Source organism: Mastomys coucha, unplaced genomic scaffold, assembly GCF_008632895.1.
Source record: "Mastomys coucha isolate ucsf_1 unplaced genomic scaffold, UCSF_Mcou_1 pScaffold22, whole genome shotgun sequence".
Lineage (NCBI taxonomy): Eukaryota > Metazoa > Chordata > Mammalia > Rodentia > Muridae > Mastomys > Mastomys coucha.
The window spans coordinates 143,851,876-143,871,956 of NW_022196905.1; the positions used below are offsets into that span (position 1 = coordinate 143,851,876).

Below are 20,081 nucleotides of genomic sequence, written 5' to 3' on the forward strand. Positions count from 1 at the left end.
TTTGGTATATCCGACTGTAGAGTCACGAGGATGTAGAAGGGACACCTCAGGGGAGAAGCAAGTTCACACCAAGCAGCAGCCAGAAAGGAGCCTGAATATCTTCCCTAGTCATGGAATGCAGAACCAAGCAAAGACATGGCCAAGAAACTGAGTTTTTACCTGTGTTAGTCAGAGTTCCTATTCCTGCACAAACATCATGACCAAAAAGCAAGTTGGGGAGGAAAGGGTTTATTCAGCTTATACTTCCATGTTGCTGTTGATCATCAAAGGAAGTCAGGAGCTGTTGATCATCAAGGGAAGTCAGGACTGGAACTCAAGCAAGTCAGGAAGCAGGAGCTGATGCAGAGGCCATGGAGGGACGTTTCTTACTGGCTTGCTTCTTCTGGCTTGCTCAGCTTGCTCTCTTACAGAACCCAAGACTACCAGCCCAGGGATGGCACCACCCACAATGGACCCTTCCTGCTTGATCACTGATTGAAAAAATGCCTTACAGCTGGATCTCATGGAGGCATTTCCTTACCTGAAGCTCCTTTCTCTGTGATAACTCCAGCTTGTGTCAAGTTGACACACAAAACCAGCCAGTACAATACCCAATGGGAACTTGGAAGACTTAAATCTGTGGGGTTGATGGATGGAAATGATTTTAAGATTTAAATCAAAACCAACCCACTGATGGTTTATTTCCTTTCTGTCTGACCTGAGTAAGAAGCAGAGAGGGATAGATGTTGGGTATTTTTTGGTGAAGAAATTTAGGAGAGTTATCCCCAAGAAGGGAAAAGGCAAGAACTTTAGTGTGAGACCAAGCAGGATTTGAATCGGACCTCTGACGATTCAGGCAAGTTACTTCATCTCTCTGAGGTTTCCTCATTGGAAGGCTGATCCTTTTGATCCGAATAAGGCAAAGCTTGTAAGAAGTGGAAAGTATTATTTATTTTCTTCATTTTACGTAAGTAGGACAAACTTGGGCTCATTAAAAAAGGCGCTGTCACACTTATTTCCTGCTGAAGCTAAAATATATTAAAATGTGTCTCCTGGAGTGTTATCACCAGTACAGAGAGAGAGAGAGAGAGAGAGAGAGAGAGAGAGAGAGAGAGAGAGAGAGAGAGAGAGGAAGAGGAGGAAAATATGGCACATTCCAGAGAAGCAAAATAAATGTCCCCCTGTTTGACCACAGGTGCATTGGAAGGATGTAGCCTGCCTCTTTGTGTCTCGCAGAGACTTACCAGCTTTCGTCTGAGAAAACAGGAGGGGTGCAGCTGAGCACACGTCTATGGACACTGTCTCTAAATGGCTCATGCTTCTGCGGATGTCCCTCAGGCCCTTGGACAAACTACGGAAGAGAGGATGGCTGTGGATTACTCAGTAAGTTCTTGGCTCCCATTCAGACATCTTAAAAACAAGCTCTTAACTCTTTTCTCATAAACTAGGGATATGCTTGCCCTTGGGCGATTTCTGTCATCCTGGAATATGAGTCTTGTCACACATCAATGGACCAAGCAACTCATGTTCTGAGACAGAATGGTAGGAGTCTGTAGTGCTCACTGACACCCTCTCTGGCAAAGACTCGTGCATCTAAGCAGAACATGGAGGTAGAGCTTAGCACACAGCACCTTTCTTTACCCATCCTTTTCCTTTTGTTTGTCTGTAACTATTTACGTGTACTATATGCATACAGAGGCCAGCAGAGAGCACTGCATCCCCTGGAACTGGATTATATAGATGATTGTGAGTTGCCATGTGGGTGCTGGGAACCAGCCCCAGGTCCTCTGTAAGAAGAATACATGCTCTTAAATGCTGAGTTTCTCCAGCTCTATCTGCACTTTTTGGTTAAAGAAACTAAAAGTTCACAGATATTATGCAATAGAAGCAAAGCTGTTGTGTAAAAATAACAAAATTGGTAATAGATTTTTGAAGAATCAAAACAACCTAGGAAATGTAAGGGTTTCTGCTGAAATGTCTGATATAATTTTTTAAGTTATAAAAATGCTACCTTTTCTCTTCCTCCTCCTCCTCCTCCTCCTTCTTCTTCCTCTTCCTTTTCTTCCTCTTCCTCCTCTTCCTCCTCCTCCTCTTCTTCTTCTTCTTCTTCTTCTTCTTCTTCTTCTTCTTCTTCTTCTTCTTCTTCTTCTTCTTCTTCTTCTTCTTCTTCTTCCTTTCTTCAAGATAGATTTTCTCTGTGTAGTCCTGGCCGTCCTGGAACTTTATTTTGTAGACCAGACTGGCCTTAAACTCACAGGGATCTGACTACCTCTGCCTCCTGAGTGCTGGAACTAGAGGCATGTGCAATCATGCCTGGCTTTGCTTTATTTTCTAATGGTATTAAAAACAATAAATTTTGTGGTTGATTGAATGTATAAAGTGTTCTTGAAAACTTATGTTTATCCCATATGACCCAGATCTTTCCGGTATTTGATTTAGGAGATTCAGTGAGCTCATGAGTGCCACAGAATGAGCAGACTTCCCACTGAACGTTCTCACCTCTCAAGCGGTCACGAGAAACACTCAGTTCTTATATATTACGTCTTACCCTTCCCACTCTAAAGCTGAATTTGGACATAATTGTGTACATTACTGTACTAGACACTTTCAAGACTTGTCTACACACAATATTTTTAACAGAGGACATTTATTTTAAGGCTTATTTACTTTATGTGTATTAGTATTTGCCTGCATGCTTGTACGTGCAGCATGTGTGTGCATTTAATGCAGAAGCCAGTAGGGGGCGTTAGGTCCCCTGGAGCTGGAGTTACAGATGGTTGAGAGCCATGCTGTGGGTGCTGGGAATTGAATCAAGGTTCTCTGCAAGAGCAGTCAGTGCTCTAATTGCTAAATCGTCTCTCCAACTCCCAGAGAATATTTTAAGTTTTCTTGTTTTAGAGAAGATCATGGAAGGACAAAGAGACTTATAGGTTTTATTTTATATATCCATTGCCAACTTGGATCATACTCAGCTTATAGAGTCACTGAGTCTAGAGTATAAAGACAGATTAGATTTAAGGGACAAAATAATTGAAATATATTTCATCTTACAATGTAATCATGAAATCGTAAGTGGGTTGGAAGAAATAGGAAGTTTATTACAACTTGGTGGATGGAGAAGAGACTTGCAGCTGACATTTCTGGGGCAATGGTCATAAAGAAAAATATTCCCAGAGCCTTCCAAGGAAGACAGTGAGCTAGAAATTACATCTGTTTGACCCAGCAAAGGAGAGCCTCGGAATAAGGAAAGACAGATTCTGTTCCAAAGATGGAAAGAAAGGAAGGCCTTTGGAAAGCCACGAAACAGGAGGAAAATAGCAGGCAATATATAGATAATTAGGAAGCCGAACACACACAGCCTCACATGCAACAGATCCCTGGTGGGGAAGGGGAAGGAGAATTCACATCCAAAGGTTGCTTGTTTCCTCCTTTCAGAGTAGAGGTGTAGAATGAGCCTTCAAACAATTGTCTGCTTAGTGAGGACATCAAAGAAGACAGAAGACACATCCAAACCAGCAGATGTACAAAGTATGCCATACAGCTTGTAGTAGCTTGAATGGGGAATGGTTCCCCTCATCTTAGGAGTTTGAGCACTTGGTCCTCAGCTCCTGGCACAGTTTGGAGAGGTTTAGGATGTGTGGCCTTGCTGCAGAAAGCAGATAACTGTGATAATCACAGATCCTAAACCCGAGAGGTACAGCAGGCCACGTAGGACCATGTCTAGAAGACAGCAAGCAGGAAGCAGCAGGAGTAGGGGGAAAGTTGAGGCCAGGGTTTTACTGGGGTTTTGGAGGGGAAGGTAAACACGAGGCAAGATGAATAATTTGATATTGGCTGCTTCAGGTTGTTGCTGTTGGCATGGGAAATGTGCCCCCAATAGATTCATGTGTTTGAAAGTTTGGCCCTCAGATGGGAAGCTTGTGGAACCTTTAGGAGGGGGAGCTCATTGGAGAAAGTGGGTTAATGAGGACCAGCTGTGAGGCTTAACAACCCTGGCCCACTTTGTGTTCATTCTCTATTTCCTGTCTGCTGATGCCACATGACCAGCTGGCCTCCCTTCCTGCCGCCTGATGCTATCCATGCCTTCCCGGCTACAATGGGCTGATCCTCTTGAACTGTAAGCCAGACTCTATCCTTCCCTCTTTGGTGGTCTGGGACTAGGCTTCTAATATGTAAAAGCAGTAGCAGAGAGGCTGATCTCTTCCAGCAGGCACTTCAGGGAAGGAGACACTGCTCCTCTGCTTCATGCAGCCCAGGGCCAGGCAAGGAGACCACCTTCAACAGCCTGAAGCAGCCAGTCCTATGCCATGCCTAAGTGTTCTGTAGACTTGAGCATATCCCAGCACCTCACTTGGTTCTTATTGGCTTCCACAACAGCCATCTGCATCCCCTCTGGACTGCTTTCAGAGTCTCCCAGATGTGCCAGTTTCCTGACCTACACTGGCCTCGCTGCCCCAGAGCACTGAGTGTCCTGCTAGCAATTAAGAAGATGCAATCAAAGTGCCAAGGAGCAGACCTCACCAGGATCAGCCTACTGACCTGGGTAGGAATGCGTGTGGACCTGCAGGAGCAGCTACTCGGGCAAACAGAAGCAGTGAGCTCACAGCCAGAGCCCATGAGGTAAGCTCAGAGGGAGGCAGGAGGGAATTTTCCATTCTGGCTCAGTCATGACTAAAGTTGTCAGGAGTCAGTGCGGTAAATATGAATGTGAACTTCTTCGCATAAAACATCTTTGCGAATCTGGGCTTTCATTGCGCCATATGTTCCCACTTTGGCTTTCACACGACTTTGACAGTTATAACCACAGGGGGAAAAAATGATCCGAAGCATGCTCCGTGTGTTTTGTTCATTTATTTAACAAACACTCAATAGTACTTATTTATGCCAGGCACTGTTTTTAGAATGTTATGCATAACCATGACACAGCGCTGTTTATCATTTATTTATTCATTCATTCAGTGAAAATAAATTGGATATCTTTATGAAGCCACAGTGTGTCGGGAATAAAAAAGGCATAGGGTGGAGCTGTTCTTCTAGTGAGACACACAGAGACACACATGAGAGAGAGAGAACATTTCCAGAAAGGGGCTAAATAAAGCCAAGCACCTCAGAGGTCAATGGCCCTTGGGAGAAGAAGGGCTCACCTAATTTAACCTGCAGTGTGGGATGTCTATTGTATGAAAAGGTGAGCAGAGGTCTGTAAACTGAGGTGAGAGCCACACATCAGTAATAGCCTTTGTGCACCACGGCAGGAATAACAGCTCCACCTCCTAGGGAGTTACAAGTCATGTTTTACACTCTTAAGCCAATGAATGACACGTATGTGAGAATCAGCGATCTAGCTGGTCTAGCCATCATGAAGCAGCAGAAACTGGACAAGAGAGAGATGGATTAAGAGCATATGCTTCTCTTGCAGGGGACCAGAATTCAGTTCCCAGCACCCATGTCTGGTGGTTCACAGCTATCTGGAACTCCAGTTGCAGAGGAGTTAGCGCCCTCTTCTGGTCTCTGCCAGCACTGCCTTCCCATGCACAAATCCACACTCATTTCTTCCCCACGACACACATAATTAAAAGTAGTAATTTGGGGCTGGAGAGATAGCTCAACAGTTAAGAACACCTAATGTTCTTGCAAAGGATCCCAGTTCAGTTCCCCACACTTCAGTCAAGCACTTCACAACTGTATTCAAGGGGGCACAGTAGAGAGTCGGCCAACATGGCAGCTCCATGATATGGTTAGGGTTTTTGTTTTGTTACGAGAGAGAGAGAGAGAGAGAGAGAACAGCCAGAGGCATCTGGAAGTGTTCAGAGCAGAGGGAGAAAGTAGACAGAGCATGGCCAGGGCTAGAGAGAGAATAGTGGAGGGAGGATGAGAAGCCCATAAACTAGGGGAGTTTAGGACGGGGGTGGGGTGGGGTGAGAATGGCCAGGATGCTAGCATGGACTTAGCAATGTGTAACAGGGACTTGTGATGTTGAGGTAGCCTGGAGGTCAGCATGTGCTTTGTAGATTCCAGATTCAGCAGGCCAAGGCAGCCAATGTCCTGGGGGACTAGAGAAGACTAAGGAGAACTGGGGAGAACTGAGGAGGACTAGGGAGGACTAAGGAGAACTGAAGAGGATTAGGGAGGATTAGGGAGGGCTGGGGAGGACTGAGGAGGATTGAGGAAGACTAGGGAGGATTAAGGAGGACTGAAAAGGACTGAGGAGGAATGGAGAGGATTGAGGCGGACTGGAAAGGACTGAGGAGGACTGGGAAGGATTGAGGAGGACTGGGGAGGATTGAGGAGGACTGGGGAGGATTGAGGAGGACTGGGGAGGATTGGGGAGGACTTGAGAGGACTAAGGAGGACTGGGGAAGTCTTGAGTGGGGTGGCAGTGGAGGAGAGCCAGTGCGGAGAGGGGAAGTGAAGGGGAGCAGTCTTAGCTGCCTTCAGCATTCTAGAAAGTGTGATGCAAATGCCTCATAGGATTAGGGATGCAGCAAAAGGGGCAGATTCAGCATGAGGAAGAAGATTCTCTGGAGTCACCAGTGTAAAGTCACACAGAGAGATTGGGTAGAGTTGTGTAGGCTATCTGAGAGCCTGACAAGCAGTCTGGACTGTAACTAGGCATCTAGGGATCATCAGCCTTAGAGCTGTCAGCAGAGGCACAGGTTTGCACAGCTTCATCCATAAAAGACGAGGCTGCCTAAGACAGAACCCAGAGACTCAGGAAAAAGAAATGGCCTCAGCTGAGAGAAAACTACCAGCCATAGATACGGGGTGGCACTGTCTTGTGGTGGCTTCCAGATACAGTGTGTGGGCCGTCAGGTATTGAACTCACAGATCATCAGACACACACTTGTGTGACAGACAGTGCTTAGAATGCTTTGCCTACAAACCCCACAGTGTGTACATGAAGAGGCTGGGACACACAGGTTTGATGTGCCCAGGTTTCCCGGGACCTGACTTCGGCCTTGAACCCAGGTAAGGAAGCACCACGGCCTGAGCCCTCGGCTGTCTATATTCCTGCCCTGCCACTCCCTGGTCTCAAATCACACCAGATTTTAGAGGTGAGAAAACTTATTCTAGTTGACACAGCTAACAAATCCCAAGCTGTCTGTTAAATTCTAACGAAGCAGACCGACTACCCCACAGCTTCTTCAGGAGTTAAGGGAGGCAGGAATGGCAAGGACAAGGGTGGTCTGGGAGAGATCAGAGGAGGAAAATATCTTCCTGGGGTAACAATCCAGAGGTCACTGATACTTTATTTAGGTCAGTTTCAATGATGTCATGGGGTGAGATGGCAGAGAAGGAATTTTTAGATGACTCTTCTAGGGGGAAGAGAAAAATAACTAACAAGGGAGGTGGGATAAAGCTATATTTAAAACCATTTTATACAAGACAGCAGAAGACTACAGATATTCTGTCTATTTCTCTCTGTGTGTCTTTTCTGTCTCTCTGTCTCTCTTTCTCTCTGTGTGTCTGTGTTCCTGTGGGTATGTGCGCATGTACACAAGGGTTGTGAGCACATGTATGCACACACACGTGTGTATGTGGAGGCCAAAGGTTAGTGCTGGTTATCTCCCTTGATCACTCTCCACATTATTTTTATGAGACAAGATTGCTCAGTGAACCCAGAACTCATCCACTTGACTAGGCTGTCTAGCTGATGAGCTCCATAGATCTACTTGTCTTCCCCCAGCCTCAGTGTTAGGGTCAGAGATATGTGTCCCTTTGTCCAGCCCAGATACTATGTAGGTGTTGGGGATCTGAACTCAGATCCCTGTTCTTGTGTAGCAGGCACTTTACTAAGCATCGTACCAGCCTCAGACACTTGTGGTCTGACAGAAAAATCTAGGTGTGAAAAGGGTGGCATGAACTGGCCTGTGAGAGCATGGATAGTGGTGGTGTGAACTGGTCTGTGACAGCTTGAATAGTGGTGGTGTGAACTGGTCTGTGACAGCTTGGTGGATCTGACTTATGGCTTCTGTATCACTCGAGGTTGCATTGAGGGACAGAACCAAAAGAATGAATCCATGCTACAAAGAAGAGCTATGATATTGGCTTATAAGATATGGTGGAGTAGTGAAAAAAAATGGTGGATCACCTGGTAGTTGCTTAGGTCATGAAGCAGTGTGCTTTAGTAGTTCCAATTTGGTGCCAGAGACCTAGAGAATTCCTGGGGAGTGCTGGTCTTCAGTCCATGTTGAAAGTTAGAAGAGCATTGTTCTTATATGGAAGGAAACAGCAACAGTAGCAGCAGCTTAGTGTAGATGGATTCACCAGCAAGAGTGAAAGCTAAATGAATAAAATAAGGAAAACCTTCTTTTTTTTCATGTTTCTTCATCTTTATGGCTATCCGAAACATTGCCCATGTTTGGGATGGATCTTCCCACATTGACTAAAACAATCAAGCAATCCCCCACAAACAAACTCACATACAACCTGACGTAGTTAATCCATCATTGAGATTATCCATTCAGGTGATTCTAGGTTCTGTGAAGTTGACAATCAAAGCTGACCATCACAGGTACTGAACAGGACCATTTAAAGCTCTGAAGCTAAAAGGCCGCCCCTGTGCCTTGATGACATCACTATTACCCAAGTATGGACACATGAAGATGGCAAGATCTTCAGCCTGCCCCCTCTTAATTATAAGCATAAGCACAGGCCCCCTCCCCCATGTCCACTCTTCTAAAAACAGGATTTTCAGTGTAACCTTGATGTTCTATTGTGAACCTAATTATAACCTAAACAATTCAAATGCATATAGTTGTGGGGTATGCTTCACCAGTACTAAAGACTCAAACCGTGAGAAGTCACAGCTGATGAGAGATAGATAGATAGATAGATAGATAGATAGATAGATAGATAGATAGATCCTTTGGAAAACAATTATATCCTGTCATCCTGTCATAGTTGATAGTTATATTTTGTCAACTTGACATGGAGGGAACTTTAGCTGAGGAATTGCCTCTATTTGATTGGCTTGTGAGTACACCTTTGAGGGTGTATTCTTGGTTGTTAATTGATGTAGAAGGGCCAAGCCCACAGTGGGTGGTACAATTCCCTAGGCAGGTGGTCCTGGGATGTTTAAGGAAGGTAGATACATGTGAATCTGGGAACAGTGTTCCTCCATGGCCCCTGCCTCAGTTCCCATCTCCAGGCCTCGTCTTCCCTTCATGATGGACTGGTCTGTAGTTTGTAAGTCAAATAAAACCCTTCCCTCCAAAGCTGGTTTTGGTCAGCATTTTGTTATAGCAGCAGACAGCCAATGAGGACATACAGGTATCCAGAGCCTTGAATAGTCGTCTCATGTCACTTATTCCAGTAATTCCATTTCTGAGAGGGGAGTGCAGAAAAGATGGAAAGTGTCACAATGTGTTATAGTAAGAGAAAACAAAGTGATTTTAATGTTGCAGTAAAGAAAAATCTAGACAAAGAAGAGTGCATTCCTTTGATAGAAAATAGCATAGTGGGTTAAAACAGTTTACAAAGACAATGACATTTGAAACACAACATGCTTTTACCATCAAATGAAGCAAGCAGAACAAAATATCTACGTGTGTGTGTGTGTGTGTGTGTGTGTGTGTGTGTGTGTGTAGGGGGGTGGAGGGTGCTAGAGAGATCGTTTCGTGGTTATGAGGTGTGCATACTTACATGCAAACATTCATACACAAAAAAATAAAAATAACTTAAAACATTGAAAAGCAAATGGCAAAAGTGAAGTGTAGCAGAAATGCCTCTGCTTGACTCGATTAAATCCAGGCGCTATAGAGGCGCTCAGAGAAAAACTGAATATTGACTCTAAATTTTACTCTCGGCACGGACTGGAGTCTCATACTGGTTTACCGAGAGCAGAGACTCAGTCAATGCAATTGCTGGAAAACGTGCCTGCTCCTCTGTTAGACTACAGGTTGGATGATAACAGAGGGTTGCAGTTATCCACCCACATTCTCAGGACTTAGCTTATTCTTCATCTCCTATTAGATAGTCTAGAAATAGTCATTTAATTAAATCGAAAGGAATAGTCCTTTCATCCCTCGGGAGATGTGTGAGCACGTAGCTAGAGCACTCAAATATTTATAAACTGAGCAAATGAACAGATTCTGGGACTAGGGAATTGAGCCCACTGGGAAGGCCTGCTAAGGGACTTCCGGCGTGAAGCCAAGCACATAGATGTCAAGGGGCAGCGAAAGCAAGAGGGTCAGGGAGTGCACAGGGGATGCAGGAAAGCCTTGTGGGAAAGTGACAGGCCTTCATGGAAGGATGCTAGGTGGGAACCCTTGCCAGGAAATGCTGAGAGTAGGAAAAGCCTGGTCATCTAGGTGGAGGTGGAGGAAGCTGAAGACAGAATGGGCATGGGATGGAGGATGTAGATACGGATGCAGCTCCCAGCTTGAGCTCTGACAGAGGTGGAGAAGTGGTCAGGAACACTATATAGTACCTGAGAAATTAGTAGGCTCTGAGCCAGGCCTGGGCATCTGCCGTGAGGAGAATACTGCACCAGGCAGTGTGGACCAGGCAGGGAGGGCCCTGCGCCCGTTTTGAGTGTCTGACCCGAGTGGGATGACTAAGTTAGTCTTGGCTGTGAGCAGGCGAGGTGGGAGCATGCCAAGTTATGAAACACTGATTGCTCTGCCGGAGTGGAGGAGCATCTGGGGTCCTGCCTGGGGGCCGGAGGGGCGTGCCTGGTGCCTGATAAAAGGGGCTGCGCAGCGCTGGGACCGTTTTTTTGGTGTCCTGCCTGCAGCGCTCCTCGAGGGTGGGCAACCTTCAGGGTGACAAGAGGGCTCCAGAACTACTACTGCACGCAGCCCCGGGCAGCCGAGGACAGAACACAGATTTAATCCTCCCACTTGGCGACCCTCAGGGTAGGAAGGGACAGAGCCACAACCTGAGTATGGCCACTGCAGCATGTGAGCCTGTGGCCAGACCCAGCCTGACCTCCATTTCGTCCGGGGAGCTGCGTAGCCTGTGGACATGCGACTGCGAACTGGCCCTGCTGCCCCTGTCGCAGCTGCTCCGCCTACAGCCTGGTGCCTTCCAGCTGCGCGGTGAGCAGCTCGTGGTGCCTGGGCCCGGGGAAGCCGGGGCCCCGCGAGGAGGCTTCAATGTCTTCGGGGATGGCCTGGTGCGCCTCGACGGGCAGCTCTACCGCCTCAGCAGCTACATCAAGAGGTAAGTGGCCTCGCTGTGCGCTCTAGCCTGGAGCAAATCCTCTACCTGGCTGCTGCCCCCTCTCTGGGAGTTTGGGGTCTGGAGATGGAGACTGGCCATCCTACCTGTCACCCACCGGTCCGAACCCTCCCCCGCTCCTAAGCAGCTAAGTAGGGCGTTTTGCTGAGAATGAAGGGAAGACCGGGTGGGAAACAGACTCAGCCCCACCCAAAAAGCCTAGCTGGAGGCGATTTTTTCCATTTTGCCCTTTAAACTAGGCCTGATGAGCTCAGTGTGCAGGCACAACCCTCCTAGGAGATATTGGATGTGAGTCCTCACACCTAGCTTTAGTTTTGAGCGTGAATAACTTTATTCGGCTGAAGCATGCAGAAAGTTCATTTTCCTGGAGTAATTACTCTCTTGGTGTTTCTTAAACCAAGCAACCATAGTGAAGAAGAAAATAGCCCCCAGAAGGCCAGACCAGAGCTGTGTTGTCTCTTCATTGAATAGAGAGCTTGGGCAGAATTAAGGGCAAAGGTTTGCTGCAGAACACTGTGAGACAGCCCCCCGCCCCGGCCTTTATCTAGTGGTCCTTAGGAACTATCGTGGCCAAGGAAACTCAGACACTCCTTGGTAGGCTTGAAGCTGGCAAGGATGTGGAAGCAGACTTTGATCTCAGTGGCACATGGAGGACCATCTATGCTGGATTGGCCAAGTCACCCTGGAGGAACAGTGTACACGGCCCTCATCCATGTACAGTAGGGTGCTCAGTGCCCCGGAACCAAGTGAGTCTGGAGTCTGAGGGATCTGCAGCTGGCCAGATGTGAAGATATGATGTATTTAGCACCGGGCTAGGGTGGAGTCAAAGGGCTAGACTTTTCCCGTGCTTTCTTCCAACTGCATGCAGGTTTTGAATGTCCAAAAAAAAAAACAAACAAAAAAACAAAACAAAACAAAACAAAAAAACATTCCCTAGGGAAATAGTAAGAGGGGAGCAGTGGAAAGAGCTAAGAGATGGTTCAGTGCCAGAAGTGAGAGGACTTGAGTTTGGATTCCTAGCTCCCACGTAAAAATGTCTCTCTGTGTACTAGGGGCATAGGGACAGGACAATCATGGGGGGGCTTGCTGGTCATTAACTGGTCACTAAACTGATAAGCTCCCAGTTCAGTGAGAGAACCCATTTGAAATGAATAAGGAAGGCACATCTGGGTTGATGTAGCTGCACTCGTGTTCTCTCTCTCTCTCTCTCTCTCTCTCTCTCTCTCTCTCTTTCTCTCTCTGTCTCACCTCGCTCTCTCCCTCTCCTTCTCCCTCCACCCCTCCCCCAGAGGATGGAGTACAATGTTCCCCAGTGAGCTGAAGCCAGAGGTAAGGTGTTTGATAGAATCAGAGCCCCTAATCTTAGCATATGATAATGGAAATTTTAGAATAGATTTGAGGCTTGTCATTAATTTTTTTTTCTTCAAACATCTTTATGTAAGTAAATGAAAACTAGCAGCAGTTCCTGGGTGAGTTAGAGTGTAGTCATAAGAGTGGGTGACACAGACCAGGAAGCAATGCAATTCTGTACACACTGGCTTCTTCTCCTCACGCACACCATCACACGAAGGCTTTCATACCTCGGAGATGCAAAGGCTCCACTGAGAAAGACTTGCACAGTGGAATTAGCAATGTGTCTTCTTGCAGGGGGCATGCCACGGTAGGAGGCAGCTTTTATCACAGTGTGGGCAGCCTAAAGAGTGGCTGGGAGGGAGCTGAGTCTGACTGGAGAGTGCTTTCTAAGGTGGAGGGCTGGGGCACTCCTGGCATGTGGAAGCACTCTGAACTCAGCCACATAGAGATCCTTCTGCTCTGTTCTGCAAGATGGATGGATCCAGTGGCATTTGACTTTGGAGATAGCATTACCAGTGGCACAGATCTGACTGGATGTTTCCAGATTCTTGGGGGGTAAAAAGAATATGTGAATACACACACACACACACACACACACACACATATATATGGTTGCAAAGTAGCAGGAAAACTTTATTATTTTTTGAAAATTCTTTTTTTTTTTTTACTATATTTTTCATTGTGTGTAGGTGTGTATACCTGAATGCGGGTGCGTGAACAAGTGAGTACGGATGTGGGCGGCTGCCAGAGGCATCAGATCTGTAACTCCTGGAGGTGGAGTTACAGAGGGTTATGATGAGCTGTCTCCAGCCCAAGGACAATTTTACTCAAGGCAAAACAATAGTACAAATTAGACAGGAATCTACTGTTAAGAGTGACAGAGGGCTACTGGAGCGAAGGTATTCAAGTCCCATATTGCCTGAGGCTTCTTTATTTGGTTGAAAGAAAGGAGGAGCTGAGGGAGAAGGCGCATAATTTGGGTGGGTCTGTTTGGTCGGCTTGGATTCTGTAAACTGTTGCTCACTGCGTGCACCCGTTTCCATGTAGAGTCTGGTTTTAATCATCCCAACTGTGTTGACAGTGCACAAGCATAAGGTGGACATTAGAGCATCCTCTCATTTTTAGAGGGCACAGTTTGCCTTATTGTGAATGTACCCGAGACAAGTTCAAGCTAGAGTGTCCTCCCCCTCCCCCTCCTGATTGGCCCGACTGGAGTATAATTGAATAGATTTTAAGTTTAATGGTCGTTAAATGGGAGGGGGTGTTTTTCTGTTCTAAGTATGTGTGTGTGTTGGGGGGGGGGTGCAAGCAGCTGCATGCATGGGAGTATCCTAGGTTGTAACAGGTTGCTAGGTGCATTGTTCTGGTGTGTGAGCATAGTTTGCAGGTGAGGCTCTCAAGTGGCTGAGCGCAATATTAGATGAGGAAGTGTGTATTTCCCAGACCAAGTGGATTCAAGGTTTCTGAACTATTTCCTGTTTATCTGTCTCTATAGCATGCACTGCTTCTATCAAAATATGTACCAAAGCTAAGTCTTATCTGTCTGTCTGTCATCCATCTGTCTGTCCATCCACCCATCCATGCCTCCAGTTTGATATTATTGCTTCTATGGCATAGGAGGCACCCATTTTGAACATCCCCGGCACAGGGCTCCAGATGGTTTTCCTCAAACCTAGGCAACAGGTGTGGAGGAGCAGCCTGGCTTCACTGTGTCAGGCATCTGCAGTGTCTGCTTGTCCACAGTACAAGCTCCACATTTGTCAGGAGTCAGAGTCCAGAGGTGATGGACCCTGGTGAGTTTCTCATCTTCCCCTTACCCCCCAGCCACCACATTCCCATCTAAGCTGTGGGAGGGCATCTATGTAAATCCCAGTTAGGGATTACAAAAGCAGGTTCTTAAGCACTTTGAAGCACCACTGTTGCTTATTTTTACGATCCTTTAAAATGAGGATTAGTAATGAACCTACGAAGACTTGGGGAATCAGCTGAGCTGTGGTTTCTAAGGAGCATTGTCTGACTATGCCTCAAACAGGTAGTGGCTCTGCCTTCCAATGGCCAGTGGCAGCTTCTCACAGGTCCAGAAGCCCCCAATAAATAACTGGGGTTCTATCCATCGTTCACATTGAATATAAAACAGCCTTTAAAAAGTACAGAGATTGCCAGGCGGCGGTGGCACACGCCTTTAATCCTAGCACTTGGGAGGCAGAGGCAAGCAGATTTCTGAGTTCGAGGCTAGCCTGGTCTACAAAGTGAGCTCCAGGATAGCCAGGGCTACACAGAGAAACCCTGTCTTGAAAAACAAACAAACAAAACAAAACAAAACCAACCAACCAAACAAACAAACAAAAAGTACAGAGATTTTAAAGGAAGTGATAGAACCTACTCCATCTACAGCCAACTAACTGGGAGATAAGCAACAACCATACCCTCCCCAGGGGGCCTTGTGGGGTAGGATGCTCGGGAATTATGTATGGGTAAAGGCCTGCCACTCTACAGTGAGGCGTGCCAGCTGTCTGCCAGTCCCCGCAGGGTTGCTGCTTTCCAGTGGCAGCTTGCAGGTCTCTGCTCTGCTAGTTTGGGCTCTGTCTTGAGACCCCTCCTCTTCCTCCTGACTCAGACGTACAACCCAGCAGAACCCTTCTCCAGGACACACTGAATTTTGATCTGGGTGGGATCCAGTCTAGAGGAAGTGTGTGTGAGACTGAGTGGCCAGTTCTGCACTCTATCAGTGGAGCAACCCTGGGACATTTCCTTACCTTCTGTATAACTCAGTTTCCATGGCTGAGAATAATAATGACATGAGAATAATAAACACAGTGTAAAATAAAACAAAATGGGGATGGCTTAGCGAGAGGACTGGAGTTTTATTCCCAGCATCTAAGTCAGGTAGCTCACAACTGCCTGTAAACTCCAGCTCCTGGGTATCTGGCGCCCCCTTCTGGCCTCTGTGGACACTGCATGTACATGCACAAACTCACCCACAGAAACACACACACCCATAATTAAAAATAAAACCTATTTTTAAAAGTCACCCCAGTCTTAAAACATTGCTATATCTGAATTTAAATTGATGAAGTCCCGAAGAAACAAATCTTGGCAGGTATTGACACTTGTCAGGTGTTTGTCTTTGTATTGTTACTTAGTAGCCCCATAAGCCTCCTTTGTACTTTATTTGATCCAGTCACCCTCTTGTGGGAAGCTGCTAGCCTCTTTTCCTGGCGATGAAAATGAGTGTGAGCAAAGTTAAATAGCCTGAGAGATCATAGTCCAAGTGCTCCTTTCCTAGCTTTGTTCCCGCAGAGCCTCGCTCTGATTTTAAGCCACACTCTGCCTGCTTACTAGTCTCAGCATACATACCTGGTCACCATTGAATGGCTGTCTACCTTCTGACATCCAACCACCCATCCTGCCTCCCCCCCCCCCCCCCCCCCGCCAGTTACTGCAGCCTTCTTACTCCTTGTCAACCTCCCTGTGTGTGTTTGGTGTGACAGAACAGTCTCTTACCCATACCTGCCTCCTCTCCTAGTAGGTGACTACTTCCTGGTCCTTGTTCTCCTTTATTTAGGTACTCAAGATGTAAAACAGCAGCGCTTGAACCTGTGAATATGGAGAACGTGTTTCTCCCCTGATGGCTCTATGTGTGAATGATAGCCCAGCTTTTAAACCTGAACAGTGGAGCACCCTTTTCCACAGGTTTAGGTTTTAATTCAGAACATGACTGCTCTACCAAGAGGTCACATCAAAAGACCTTCTAGGTCTGTGTGAACCTGCTGGGTTGTACATACACTTTTAATTCCAGGAGACAGAGGCAAGCAGATCTCTGAGTTCAAGGCCAGCCTGGTATGAGCAAGTTTCAGATAAAGAAAAGTTTAGGTCCAGGCATGGTGGTACCTTGAATCCCAAACAGTGCCGGAAAACTTAGTTGTTAGAAGGAAGCAGCTATGTTTGAAAGTGACCTCTAATTGAGTAGCAGACAAAGTGACTAATCAGAGAAAAATTTAGCAGAATAGGATATGCCCAACTCTCACAAGAAGGGGAAGGAAAGAGAAGCTACTTGAAGGGGAGTGCAGAGATGGAGTGGGGGGGAGGAGGGAGGGTTACTGGGTGGTTTGTGTGTCAACTTGACACAGGCTGGAGTTATCACAGAGAAGGGAGTTTCAGTTGGGGAAGTGCCTCCATGAGATCCAGCTGTGGGGCATCTTCTCAATTAGTGATCAAGGGGTAGGGCCCCTTGTGAGTGGTGCCATCCCTGGGCTGGAAGTCTTGGGTTCTATAAGAGAGCAGGCTGAGCAAGCCAGGGGAGGCAAGCCAGCAAGGAACATCCCTCCATGGCCTCTGCATCAGCTCCTGCTTCCTGACCTGCTTGAGTTCCAGTCCTGACTTCCTCTGGTGGTCAACAGCAATGTGGAAGTAAGCCAAATAAACCCTTTCCTCCCCAACATGCTTCTTAGTCATGATGTTTGTGCAGGAATAGAAACCCTGACTAAGACAGAGGGGGAAGAGGAAAGGAGGAGGAAGAGGAGGAGGAAGAAGAGGAGGAGGAGGAGGAAGAGAAGGAGGAGGAGACAGTCTTACCAGGAGAGTTTTACAGAGACAGGTTGAAGAGCAAACAAGCTAGACACGGATGAAGACAAAATAAGTCAGAGGCTGAGAGAGAAGCCAGGTTGAACCAGTTAGCTTGGAGAGGAGTTTGAGCCAGAACAGCTGAGCTGAACTGCTTACTCAGCAGTAAGTCTTAAAAAAAAAAAAAAAAAAAAAAAAAACTTCTATGCCTAGATAAGATTGTATGAAGGCTAGAAGCTTCTAGAACTAGGCCTAGGTTAGTGAACAGAGGCAGTAAGTCTCAGAGACGACAATTACTACAGGAGAATATAAGTTACTTTAACACACGGGTGTTTCTCAAACTGTTGACAGCTTAACATGCAAGTTCCCGGGGTTCTTGATAAAACACAGATCTGGTTGGATGAAACTGGCCAGGGGCTTGAGTTCCGTATTTAAATGAGGTATGCTGATGCTATTGGTCTAGGAACCACACCCTAAGCAAGAAGGACCTCTATCTCTTCTGTTGCAGGTTGAAATCTGTGTGTTTTATCTGGCTCTCAAATGCACTGTGTAGCTCTGGGAGGCAAAGGTATTCTCCTCATCTTTGTATAATCAAAATCTACCTCTCAGTGAGTCACAGAGAGCTATGGCCCAGGTCCAAGGTTAGCTGTGGCTCAGGGTCACAGTGCATTTTGGTTCTGAAATGGAGTTCACACATCACTAAGCATAGACAAGAATTATATCTTATTTTGAAACACTGCTTTCTTTGACATTGTCCTGCCCTCTGATCCTTGTTCTGAGTCCAGGCTTAGAATGTTATAGCCTAAAAGTAAATTGGGGGACAGGGTAAAATGAAGGACTGGGAGTTAAAAGGACTTGCTACATAAAAGTAACCTTAAAGTCTTTTACATTTTACCCTCCCCTATGATAACTTTAGCAAATATACTAAGTACTCAGTGCAGAGAGGTGATATTTTCATTACCAATCCAGAATAACTGGTCTCTAATGCCATCTAGTAGGACACCCTGAAGTAAAAGCATCAATGCAGTGTTAGATACTGAGGCACCATGGAGCTGAATGAAGAGACCCCTGATCTTTTTGAATTGTAATGATTTTTGTATTCAAATTTTTATAATAATAAATTTCAAATAAACACCCACACTTACTTATTTCTTTGGAATTTTGAGGTGTTTGACAAAGGGAGAGTAACTGGGAGCTGGGAACGGAGGAATTAATGAATTAGAATTGTATCCTTCACTCAGTCTGGCTTCCCTTCATTTAATTATGGTTAACGTCAGTCAAAAATGCTAAACTGAAAGCTCTAAATTTTAGTAAATTGTACATTTTAAACAGTGCACCATTGAGATCCAGAGGTTGTGGTTGCTTGTCATGCTCCTTCCAGTGGGAACCTAGAACGTGCCACATCCCATGTCCTGAGTATTCTGGCTGCAGATTTATTATTTTTTTTTGCCAGAATTTAACTTCTAGTATTTCAGTGCCAATGTCTAGTGTACAGATGTGTACAGATGTGGTGCCATTGAATGACTTCAGCATCTTCTGAATGGATAGGAAGTGACCCCTGTGGTTCTTATTTGTGACCAGGTTAGATAAACAGAATTTCTCTTTTCTATAAATGATGCTGTCAAAACTTTCTGATGTGCAGTGTTTGCACATCTCCAGGATGGATGGCCCTTTAAGTGACCTCCGACTCATCAGAGGCAGGGAAGTTACGTTGCACCTGCTTTTACTGTTCAGTTCCCCTCAACTCACACTGTAAAGTGTGTGATCATGTGTAGTTCACACCAAGACTCAGTGTGTGACTTCTTGATGTCTCTTCCCTGATTCCATCCAGCCAAGGAGCTCCAAGCACTATGGTGCTGCAGAAGGCCTTCCATGGAATTCTAAGGGGCCACTTGTTCTCCCCAGTGATTGTTTTTGACTTAATGACTCTATCTTTTTTACTTGTGATGTGGGTTTGTTGGAAGACAATTTGCTGATGGCAAACTCAGCGACGTCTCCAGTCAGATGTTCATTAATCTTACAAGGGGAAGGAAATGCCATGATCTCGCATCATCAGGGGAGAGTGTGAAATGGCTACTTTGGGAGCTCCATTGCACACAAACACTAGGTACTTCCTCCAGAGAGCAGCCTGCAGGCTGTGGATGGGGGGGGGGGGAAGGAATTGCCCTGGGAAAGATGTGTTAAATGAGTGGGTGGGTCCCATGTGCTACACACACACACACACACACACACACACACACACACACAGTGAAACAGAAAGCAAGAAACAGATCAGGGGTTTGCTGGGGCTCTAATTTCAATGACTCTCCAAATCTGGTCTGACAATCCAATAAGATTTCTAGGAAATCTTATTGAAGATAGACAAGAAGAAGCTGTTCTTCTGTGCCTCGGGGTAGACACCCTCTCCTGGACATTTAAGCCACACCTGTCCCCTGTCTGTGGGAGATGTGGGATGTAAACAGGCAAGGGACTCCAGACAACTGAGTGGCCACACTCTTGTGGAAGCCAGCTGATTTCCAAGGCTGTGGTGTTGCTGTCAAGCACAGAAGGAATACCAGATAACAAACATCTGGAGCTGTCTGAGCACAGATGGATGAGTCTCTCCAGTGTGGTAAAAGGCAGCCCCTGCTACAGCTCAGCTGGCCCATTCGCTCCCTGCAGATGCTTCATCTGGGCCCACTCAGAACCAGCTCAAATTTAAGAAGGACCATGGCCAAGGTGTCCTTCACGTGCTGGGTAGCATCAGGCTGCCTACACCCACACCAACCCTAAGGCTGGGACAGCTAGGAAATGAACCGTCTCCTTTGTCTTGGTTCTACCTCTGTGAAGAGACACCATGACCAAGGCAACTCTTGTAAAAGGAAGCATTTAGTTGGGGGCTTACTTACAGTTTCAGAGGGTTAGCCGTCATCATCATGGTGGGAAGCAGACATGCATAGCACTGAAGCAGTAGCTGAGAGCTTTATATCCTGAGGTGAAGGAAGCAGAGAGAGAGAGAGGGGGGG

General features: G+C 46.3%; 1 protein-coding gene across 1 annotated transcript in view; it reads left to right on the forward strand.

Annotated features, from left to right (window-relative positions):
• The first annotated feature begins 10,641 nt into the window (after window positions 1–10,641).
• The window catches only part of Medag (mesenteric estrogen dependent adipogenesis), a 20,638-nt gene continuing 11,198 nt past the window's right edge, over window positions 10,642–20,081 (forward strand). Inside the window, exon 1 of the mRNA XM_031338804.1 lies at window positions 10,642–11,142. Within this exon, the coding sequence (XP_031194664.1) occupies window positions 10,865–11,142 (278 nt within the window). The 5' untranslated portion in view covers window positions 10,642–10,864. The remainder of the gene's footprint in view (window positions 11,143–20,081) is intronic.